This window comes from Bactrocera latifrons, unplaced genomic scaffold (genome assembly GCF_001853355.1).
Source record: "Bactrocera latifrons isolate USDA-ARS-PBARC rearing strain unplaced genomic scaffold, ASM185335v1 scaffold_4, whole genome shotgun sequence".
NCBI lineage: Eukaryota > Metazoa > Arthropoda > Insecta > Diptera > Tephritidae > Bactrocera > Bactrocera latifrons.
The window spans coordinates 2,423,198-2,434,033 of record NW_017537045.1 but is presented as its reverse complement, the minus strand read 5'-3'; the positions used below and the strand labels follow the sequence as shown (position 1 = coordinate 2,434,033).

Genomic DNA, 10,836 nt, shown 5'->3' with positions numbered 1-10,836 from the left:
TTTTTATTGTTTGCTTTATTTCCTTCACGTTCCATACCATCTCTAGCCTGCCAACTCACCCATAATTTTTTATACTCACATTCAGTTGAAATTCAGCAGTCATAAATATATCACAACATATATTTTACAACAAAAGAAAAATTACAAAAACAAGAAATGTGTCTGGATATGAACAGTTATTACAATGCACGTACAATGTACCATATGATATTGGTTGATACCATTTTTATAATTGGCGTGTTTGCAGTGTGTTTCTATTTCTATGTAAGCGTGATTAGAATTTCAAGGAAATTACAGAAATTATATAAAAAATAATATTTTCTACGTGAAAATTTTAAAAACCTTATATGCATGAGTGTATGTTGTACTGTGTCGAATTATTAAGTTTAGTTTAAAAAATTTCACTCAAATGTCGCATGGTAATCCTAAGCGCATTAAAATAATTGTAATTGTACATTTATTGCTTATTTGCTTCATTGGTGAGGTAAGCCAGTCAGCGCTGCTATTAGAAATAATAAAAATGGCTAGAAATATAAAAGATCTATACTTTCATCCATGCAGCAACAATTCATCGATGCGGCTGGCAAAAACACGGCGCTGTCCGAAGCGAAGCTCAAGGAGATCGCGAAAATACGTGGTGAGCTCAGTGAAGCGCTGGAAAACGAGCAGCAAAATACGCCGGCGAAGGTGAGTAGCGGCCAATTTCGCCCGCTATATATTTGGTTTTTGTAAATACCTGAATTTTTTCTTAAATAATGAATTTTTTTTATAAATACCGCTAACTGTACGTTGTTAAGCATACCGTTACATACTAAATATGTCTTTTCTGCTTGCTACCAGGGCGTAATTGTGCAGCCCACCTGGTTAGCGGAGAATGGCACAAAAACACCTACTCTAAACAAGTTCAAAGTGGAAGTTACACAGCAGCGTATCGACGAAGTCCAGGCAATACGTGATGAGATCAGTAAGAGCAAAGCGCAGCCAACGGAGAATGATCAACAAGTCCAGGAACTCATCAAAGAATTCAATACAAAAGGGGCTGGACGCACGGCGCTTGAAAAAGTCGTGGGTGACGCGCAGGCCAAACCTAGTGATGAATTAGTAGGCGTCGCCGAGTCCAGCGATGCAGCAAACTTGCCGAACGTGGTGGAGGCCAGCACACAAGAAGTAGAAGACTTCGATATGCGTAAGTTGCAGCGGCTGGAGGTTTCCAAGCGACGCGTGCGTGAAACTCTAATACTCAAGTCCATCGAAGAGGATTTCAGCTTCGATCTTGGCGACGATGTGCAACAATGGGCGCATATACTGCACGATGGCAATGAATATTTCATCGGACGTCGTGAGCATAATCTTTTTGTTGTACATAAGGAGCGTGCGACATATCAGGCGGGTAGTGTGTTAGAAGTGGGCCTGCCGATAACTTATTTGCTCACCTATTCTTTTTGGAACGATGCGCAAGGACAAACGGAAGGCATAATGCTGGTCGCGGCGCAGGATCGTGTACTGTGGTATCGTGTTAATAATGCTACGCGCAATATTGAATTGTATTGGCAGTGGGTGGTGGGCAATACCATTACTGGACTCACCCACTTTACTGTCGAAAGCAAGGACTATTTGATTGTCTCTACAAATCAGTCGTCACACACCGGCTTTTATACACTAAACATCTATCAGTTTGAGCTCAGTTCGCGTGAGTTTTGGATTGCGCAACGCATGCAGTTGGAATTTCCATGCGCCGAAACCACTTTGCTCGATACGGGACGTGATCTATTACTAGCCGTACCACAGAACCACACAGCCGCCATATACACCTTCAATTCGCGTGCAGATAATAATGATTACCTACGCTTCGTATTCAAGCAGCATATCGCATCCACAGGCATTGAGTCGGTAGCTGGTTTTCGCATGGGCGGACGTAGTTATATTGCTGTTGGCGGCCTTCAGCCGCAGATCTTACTCTATCAGCAAGGTGAACTCGTGCCCAAAACAATATTGTCTCAGAATTTCGGTGTCGTGCAGTTGTTCTTTCCCGTGCCGGTACGTACGTATCGCGACGATCTCATACTACTCGTGCAACACCGTGTGGACTTCAGTACGCATAGTCTTACCGTGCTGGAGACACTTATTTGGAATGGCGATGCATTTACGCTTAGCATACCGGTACCATGTAAGTTGGGCGCGCACACAGTCTACGGTGCCAGTTGCATGTTGGACATACAACGCGACGCTGGGCTCAAAGGCGCCGCATATTTTCGACGCGGCGCTGAAGTGTCGTTAATTGTTCCACGTCACAATGCAGAATCGGGTCTATTTCGTTTGCACACAGAGCTGTTGGCGAAAAACTCTGAGTATTTAGATTTGCAAGAGATCTACGCTTTCCTAAAGGATTGGGTGAAGGAACAAGATGATCTAATTGCGCAAGCACAAGCTTTTCTGCAAACAACGGATAATGGCGTTCTGCAGTCACAGCCAGATCTCTCTGAACTGGAGGAGTTACAAACATCGGAGTTTAGCTTAGACGCCGGCGAAGTTGGCGAAATCTATGTAAATGATTACCGCTGGACGGATGAGGATACACAAATTGATCTAGATCTGGTGATAACAGCCATAGAGCAATTGGAGGCGGAAATAAATAGTGGTCGTCACAGACGTGACGTCTTGACGGAAACGTTGATTTTTCCACGCTTGGAACTCGATAGTCTGGAAGTCGACGAACTCTTTGTTGAGCAACAAAACGGTGATAAATTCTATGTACAAGATGGTGTGCTAGAATTGGACGGTGTATTGAATGTGCAGAACTTGAAAGTTCTGGAGAATGTAAGTCTGGCCGAGCCACGTGCCGCTATCGAGGAAGATCTTGAGGACGAAGATGAGGATGATGAAGTTACTGGCATAGAAACTGATAGTTTCATCTTGGATGGCGACATCGAGTTCGAGTCGATCAATGGCATGCCTTGGCGGGATATAAAAGAAAATATGGTACTTATAAATGAACCGGTTGATTTGACCCAACTCGAAGTGGATGGGGTGAGTTTGAAATATTTTGAATACTTGAGAACATATATTTCATTAGAAATTAGTAATTAATCCATAAAAATATTAATTTGGAATACTTTTTGCACGCTCCGAACTCAGGCAGTAATAATAGAGGACAAAGTTTCGCTCACTACTCTCAACTCTTTTAACTTTCCGGAAGACTTTCTTTGGTCCAACGGCCCCACAGTTAGTGTTGTGCGAGCAGAGAAGACATTCACAAGCACGCTCAGCACAAATACTATAGACGTGGAGGGTTTACTAAATGGCGTAAATGCTTCCGATGCCATTACATTGCATGGTGATCAAACATGGCGTGGCTTACCAACTTTTTCAGAACTCAAAGTGACCGAACTGTTTCAGGTAAACTAGCTATCTACTCTACTTATTATAAATGTTAATAACTCCAACTGTTCTAAAAAAAAGCTCAATGGCACCACGCGTGGACGTGATATTGGCAAAATACCGCATAATCCCACGCTTCAGGACACCAAACAGGTGGAAGCAGCATGCAGTTTCAGAGAACTACACGTGCTCGGTAAGCTCGTACTTCAAGGCAAGTACGACGGTCAGCCCTTAGCGCCGCTGCTGCGAGATATCGTGCAACGACCAGCTGATCCTGCAACCGTTATTAATGTAAGCGCCAAAAAGCGTTTTACCGAGATTCATATGCCTGTAGACTTTGAGGTCCTGGATGGCAAAGTAAACGGCATACCGTTGACGGAGTTCGTGCCGGCGCATACGAAACAAGATTTGTTTATACACAATTTACAAGCTTACGTGTATTTCGCAAATCTTAAACTTAGCGGGCGCTACGATGGTGTAGACATTGCTGAGCTCACACAAAACGCGCTCAAGATCGACGAGCCTGAGATGGCTTTACACACCAATTTGACGTTTGAAAATGCGCTGCGAACAGATACAGTGGAGGTCATGAGCAGTTTGAATGGACTGTCCATAGCTGAAAACTACCAAACTATATTTGAGGATATGCATATACCCAAGGCGCACTTTGACCAACTAACTGTTAAGTTGGCTGAAATAGAAGGCGATATAAATGGTGACAGCAACGTGATGTTGGACGCCGATCAATTCCCATACAGTCAAGCTGCTGAGGAGCCGCAAGTCGGTGACATTTTTGTAGATGAGCTTAAGCTCGCACACGGCCTGGAGACGGACCAGATACAGGGTATAAACTCATCCTTAATATGGAGCTTTCTTGATGATATCGACGAGCTGCCGGATATGGTGTTGGACGGCAAGGTCTTCGTGGATCATGTCATTGTCACAGGTGATGTTCACGTGCATAAATTAAATCAGCAACGCTTCGATGAGGATCTGCAATTGACTATTATTTGGTTAAATCGTCCCAACTATCTCAGCAATAGTCTCACATTTGTTGCACCGCTAACCGTGCACGGTAGCCTGCAAGTTGAAGGTCTTTACAATGGCGTGGATCTACCCGACTTCATCGAAGATATGGTAATACGTGCGCCCGCCAACGGTACAACGCAAATTCTGGCGCCGAAAAGTTTTACACAAGGCGTACACGTCCATGGCGACACGTATGTGGACGCGCTGAATGGCATACAATTCACCGATATTGCGACGAAGAAGACTATTTGCAACTTCCGCGGCTCTGTACGTCTTCTGGGTAATCTCTACGTAAACGATTTGGAAATAACGGGCGCTTTAAATGCACAACCGATGTCAGTGTTTAGCAGCGCGCTACGCTTTGATCGCGCAACGCAGGCTTTCATCGTGCAGGGCATCGTAAATTTCAATACGCCACAAGTGCAACTACAGGACTTAACGGTCCTTGGCACACTCAATGATATGCCAAAACTGGCGCATTTCTTCGATGAATTGGTGTACAAGGATAAAGCTTGTATCCTGAAGGGTCGAAATACTTTCAGCGGACGTGTTAGCATAGATAAGGGCGCATACATACGCAACTTGAACGGTTACAACTTGCTGGCGCTCTTCGCCAATATCGTCTATGTGAATGAGCCGCAGCCGGTGTTGATCAGGGCGCCGTTAACTTTCAAGGGACCGGTGCGTGCGCATACTCTGTTGGTGCGCGAGGAACTCGCAGCCTCCATTTTGAATGGTCATGCATTGCAGGAGTGGTTCACAGACACTTTGCGGCTCGATCGTCCGCAGGAGATAACTAGTAAGTATGCTGTCGAAGAAGATATGAAGAATCGTTATTTCATTAAACTGCTTTCTTCTTCTTCGTTTCAAGTTAAACAATTGTAGAAATGTTCGACTGCAACGAAATTGTGTAGCGCAACGAAATACCGTCACGCTTTAAGTATACAGATAATCATTTTAGTCGTTCAATGAAAAGATATAAAAGATTATTTTTTAATAATTCGATATATAACTCAAAAGTTTTTAAAGAAAAAAGTTTAAGGTTGCCACCTATTTGCAAAAAATACGTAAAAAAAAGAAAAATAGTAATACGTCAGTGTGTATAACAAACTAGCGAAGTTTAGTGCGAGTAAAAGTTGAAAATATGTTTCGCGCAGCGTTGCCATATTTTTTTAATTTATTATAACGCATTTAGCTGTAGTAAGCAACCTATATTAGCGGCAAACTGTTGAAATATAAAGAGCCTTGCAGTTAAAAGAATTCCTTTGAAAGGGTTGCCACCTATTTCTTTTTTAAAACAATAGAATTTGTCAATAGAGGTATTCAACTCAGAATGTTTCCTTCCTGAAAGTCTGAATATATATATATTTTTTTTTAACTGAAAAGCAAGTATTGTTAGGTCTTGCGGAGGGTCTTTGCGATGAACCACGGAGTTCTAAAACTTAGTAGTTATCCTAACAGATATCGAGTAACATCTCTGCTAAATTTTCACAGCAGACAAAAGCTCCTCTATGACTGACATCGCCAACGAGTTCTCTATTTATAATCCAAATAGGATCATCCTCAGCATACATTTTTCCATTTAACGTATTCATATATCGGTTACTTAATATTCAGAAATCTTTGGCCAATTTAAGCATTGTAAATATTGGTCCCTATCGTGACTAATCTATCCTGAGTAAGATATATTTAAGGATGGAGAAGAGCTGCCCCCAAAACTTTTCAACCAGTCAGTTCATATAGTACATGACGAAGGACAAGGAATGATGCTGGAGTTCACAAACTATGAGACGGAGATCCAAAACCACAAGGCAGCTATTGACATGAGCTCCACAGCGATCAAACTAAGCGTCCCTTTAAGAACGTAAACTAGGTGCTAAAAAACTGAAGATGCTCCTATACGAACTTATATATCCCTATATAAATTGAGCGTATCTAAAAGTGGGCAAGACGAATTCCTCATTGGCCCAGGCGATTTCAAAACTTAAAAAATCTTTTATTTTAACACAACAAACACAAAATTAGGATTTTCTAAGAAAACTTAACAAGAGACCTATTTGTACCGCCTATCCAACTTTTTTGAAACCTTAACTTATTGTCACCTTTTTTTCAAATTCCAGAATACCTGACATTTGCACCGGGCAGCTTAAATGGCAATAGCTTCTATGCCAGTTATTTGAATGACATTGATCTGTCACAAGTCGTCACGCTTCATACAGCTCAGAATCTAACAGGAAACATTACATTTTCCGAACTAAATTTAAATGGACAGATTCGTGTAAAAGGCGCGATTAACGGCGTAGACTTACAGAAGGAATACGAAAATACTTTAATGGTGAGTAATTTGTGGTTTTATGAAGAAACTTATATTTAACCAAATATTACAAAACCACAATAACAGTATAGATAATAAATGAGATAGGGCTTGAACTGAAATATAAGGAATGCTTTGTATAGGTCTTTGACCTCCTCTACTCAGAAATACTGAAAGCACGCAGAAATTTAGTCGTCAATGTCAATTCCTAGTATTGACTTTGCAGATGCAAGCATATGGGCTTTGAGAGTAAAAAACTATTCCTGGAATTTTTGCTCGATTTCTTAGTACTTGACGCATATCTGTAATATCCAATATGGGTGGTAAGCATAAATCAGATGCAGAAATAGCAAGACTTCGACAGAAATAGCAAGAGAGCGACAAACCGGCTATCCCTTTTTGTGGTTATTCCACTAAAAGCGATTTGAACTCATAAGCTGAGACCGCTTTTATAACCGCATGACTATCGTTGAGTCCACCTTCACCTTACTACCAAGAATAACTCTAAAATATTTGTCAAGTTTATCCTCTTCGTAACGCCATCTCTTAGAAGAAGGGCGATTGGTACATGGTATACAGTTAGACAGTGTTAATTACACGTGCTGATTCCACCTTAAGGATGAGTCTAATGTGAAGCATAGGACAACCTCCTTAGACACCTACTTTAGACACACCTTTAGATACCACTCCTTTGAACTATGTCGCAGAGAATATTCTCAAAAATTACCTCGCGCCATTTGGACAATGACAATGGCACACCTCTGGCAACGATTCCCATTGTTAATGAGCAACTCAAGCAGCTCATCTATCTAGGCTCCATAGCAAGGGGAATAGAACTCCACCCTGTGAGCAGGCCCTCGAACATTTCGCTCCCACACAATTTTTCCGCTATTATAGTATGCAATGCAGCGTTTATCCATCTGCATACTGGAGGCGCAACATTCCTTTTCTCCACTACCTTGATGATGCTTGCGTGGGACGTATTATTAAAAGCACCTTCCGATGTCAGAAAGGGCGCATATCGCGACCTCGTCATATTCCAGTGAATTCTGTAGCTCGCCCGTGAGTTGGGACAGAGCAGTGTTAGTGTATCTGCTTGCTCTCTACTTGATACGCTATACAATTTTGCAAAAAAGAGGACATCAGAAATCCTACTAAGATTTTGACGCGTTAATTTTTTCACGAAAAATTATGAAGTTTCGTTATTTTTGTCCTATTTATTTTCAGAAACATGGCAACCAAGTAATTCATACACCGCTCACACTTCAATCGGCTTTGGTGCGAAAAAATCTCAAGACAAACGCACCGATAAACAATGATAAGAATCTCCAACAGTTGGCAACGCTTTATGGTGATCAACACTTTGAATCGCCACTATACTTTGAAAATGTCGCAGCGCAGAAATTGAAAACGAAATACCACGTCTCTGGTATAAATATGGATAAATGGTTTGAAAACGTGCTGCGTGTGCGCGACAAGCCCAAACAATTCATAACCGGCAATTGGAGCGCGCGCATCTTGACTGTGAACTCGGGACCCACACTACCTAGCTACATAACTGCTGGACGCCACAAGCCCAAATACTTCGGCGCACTACTACGCAATGCGCGTGAAGACGAGGATTATGTTGATTTATGTGAAAAGTTTAGAACTTTGTTGAAGAGCCAGCAAAAGCGCGGTTACCACTTGAAATACTTGGAGCGCGCGTTCGAATTAGACATGCACGCAATTAGCAAAGAGCAGGTGTCGGAAAACCTTACGATAAATGCAGCGTTTTCGATAGAAAAAGCGGGTGACAACTATCTGCTCATAAATACAGGCGAGCGCACGCATATAATGAAATGGAACGCACATACTTCAATGTATGAAATTGTAGTCGACTTTGTCGCAGGGCAGTTGGATCAGGCGGTAGCGGTGGACGATACAATAACAACAACAAACACCATTGACTTTGTAACCAATAATGCAGGTGTCGATAGCACGCTCAATTACTGGCGTCTAACGGGTACTCAGCTAACTTTGCTAAAGACTTTCGAAAAACCCGCAACAGATTTGTGGCTTTCAGCGCATGCACCACCAAAATTGTATGCCGTACATGATGACACAGTGTATGGTTATAACTTAGGTGAACAGGCGCCCATCAGCAGCTGGTTGCTGCCCAATTGGTTGGGCAATGCTAGCTACCGCTTTGTGCCGCACCACTCGCAGGCGCTCATGCTTAGCAATGGCGAAGTGATATTGCTCTACAATGATGACACTGATGATGATGACGACGCGTTAAATGCGCGCGGTAAGCGCACCACTTTGCCGCGTTACAGCCTGCCGCTCTACTACCAGCGCGTGCTCAGTCCGCAGCCTAACAAATTGAGCGGAACAGTGCTCAAGCCCAACGCAACTGAGTCGCACATTTACCACTTTGCCGACTTTCGGAATGTCATCTTACAAGTGCTAGATGATCTGGATTATCGCTTGCGACTGGAGGTGAACATCACACAGCTCAGCATACCGGAGACGGATCTGCATGATGAACACTTAGTGCCAGATTTCATTGCCGTTATGGAAGCGTTGCGTGAACAGCAAATCTATCCGAATGCAAGTTTTGAGCAACTCGAGTGGCATGTGCATGACTTGCCAGAAAATCCTGCGCAAATTTTAGCAGCGCGCACCGTGCAAATCTTATGGCCGAACATTGTGGATATGGCGGAAATACAAGGTTACCTTGCGACAAACGACGACGAAACGGATATGACGCTGCCGACGATAGTCGATAATTTGGGCACTACAGTACGCGATGTGCTCATATTGGCTAATAGTAAAGAGCAAGTTGATGAGCTGATCGACGATAATGCCATGGCAACGTATGCTTTGGAACTAAGTTTGGTTATCGAGCGTGTACGCGCGCTGCAGCGCTATCTGAGAAATACCGCGCGCAAGCTTAGAAAACAGTTGTTGGAGGAGGCGGCGGTAGCTACTACAACGGAAGCGCCAACAGATGACGGTTTTGAAATATTTACGAGCGATACAAGCGACAACAACGAATTAGTACAACGCGCCATTACAATGCCACCCAATTTCAGCGAGCTACTCATCGCTAATGCTACTTGGTTGAAATTCTACAGTAAAAATTTACCAGCGCTTGGCATGGGTGAAATTTTACCCATCACAGTGTTGACGCAAGAAACGCCGTTGGAATTACTCGCGGTTACTTTGCCGGCTCCGCAACTTGTGGGCGCTCATCAAGCGGATATAGTTTTGTATTTGGACGTATTGAGCGGCACGCGCTTTCAAACTATAAGCGCGCGTCAACCGCGCTCGCTCATCACAATGCCAATCGTTAGCGAAACCTTGCTGGCCTACGTGGAGGACTGTTGTACAGTGCGCGTGTTGAGCTACCGTGGCGTAGAGGGCTTCGTAGAGTTTACGCGCTTTAAAAGCGCTGAACGAGTGTTGAAAATATTTCCCGTTATGCTAGAGGGTAGCAATATTTTAGTCACGCAACCATATTTAGCCGTCGCGCTTGCCAATCGCGTTGTATTCTATCGCTTTGTAGGCGCAGGCGCGTCCTTGCGCGTGCCTAAAAACTTCATTTGCTCTTGAATACATTCTTTAACCTGTCTCTTATACACATCTAGATGTGTATAAGAGACAGTTCTTTAACTTCAATGTTTCTACTTATTATGTAAATAAAGTTAAATATTATATATATATATATTTTTTTTGTTAAAAATGGGCTATTTTATTCACTTATCGTTTACTTATATATTAAGACTCATATTAAATTGACTTAGCTTACATGCTAGAAACGCTTAAAGCTTCCAAAGCTTTATGCAGTATACATCTAAGACCATACAGCTTTTATCTTGTTAGTTGTTTTTACCAAATTTAATAATAAATTATACAAAATGTGGCCCTCTTAGTGTGGATTGAAATGAGAGGACTTTATAGGTTAGCTAGAGGTTAAAGTACTCGCTCACGGTTTTTGTAACTAGTTTGAGGAAAACATCCGAAGAGAAGCATGAAAACACAATCCAAGAACGCTGAAAAACATGTTATACACAAGATATATTTTATATTGAAGACGCTACAGTTTAGAGAACAAAATAGTTTAGAACTGA

The 10,836-nt window shown here is 42.4% G+C and overlaps 1 protein-coding gene across 2 annotated transcripts; it reads left to right on the top strand.

Annotated features, from left to right (window-relative positions):
- The first annotated feature begins 190 nt into the window (after positions 1-190).
- LOC108972456 lies at positions 191-10,430 on the top strand. Of its 2 annotated transcripts, none has more exons than XM_018939047.1 (8): positions 191-264; positions 562-687; positions 841-3,027; positions 3,136-3,396; positions 3,460-5,206; positions 6,528-6,742; positions 7,949-10,323; positions 10,371-10,430. In XM_018939047.1, the coding sequence occupies exons 1-7, from the start codon at positions 196-198 to the stop codon at positions 10,316-10,318; spliced, it is 6,975 nt and encodes a 2,324-aa protein (XP_018794592.1). In that variant the 5' UTR covers positions 191-195; the 3' UTR covers positions 10,319-10,323; positions 10,371-10,430. The 2 variants fall into 2 exon arrangements, with proteins under 2 accessions (XP_018794592.1, XP_018794591.1); XM_018939046.1 differs by having other exon boundaries at positions 230-484.
- Positions 10,431-10,836: the final 406 nt, after the last annotated feature.

Coding starts and splice junctions, on each gene's coding strand:
- LOC108972456 (XM_018939046.1), top strand. CDS start 410: ATGTCGCATGGTAATCCTAAGCGCATTAAAATAATTGTAATTGTACAT. Junction 3,028..3,135: donor CCCAACTCGAAGTGGATGGG/GTGAGTTTGAAA, acceptor CTCCGAACTCAG/GCAGTAATAATAGAGGACAA. Junction 6,743..7,948: donor AATACGAAAATACTTTAATG/GTGAGTAATTTG, acceptor ATTTATTTTCAG/AAACATGGCAACCAAGTAAT.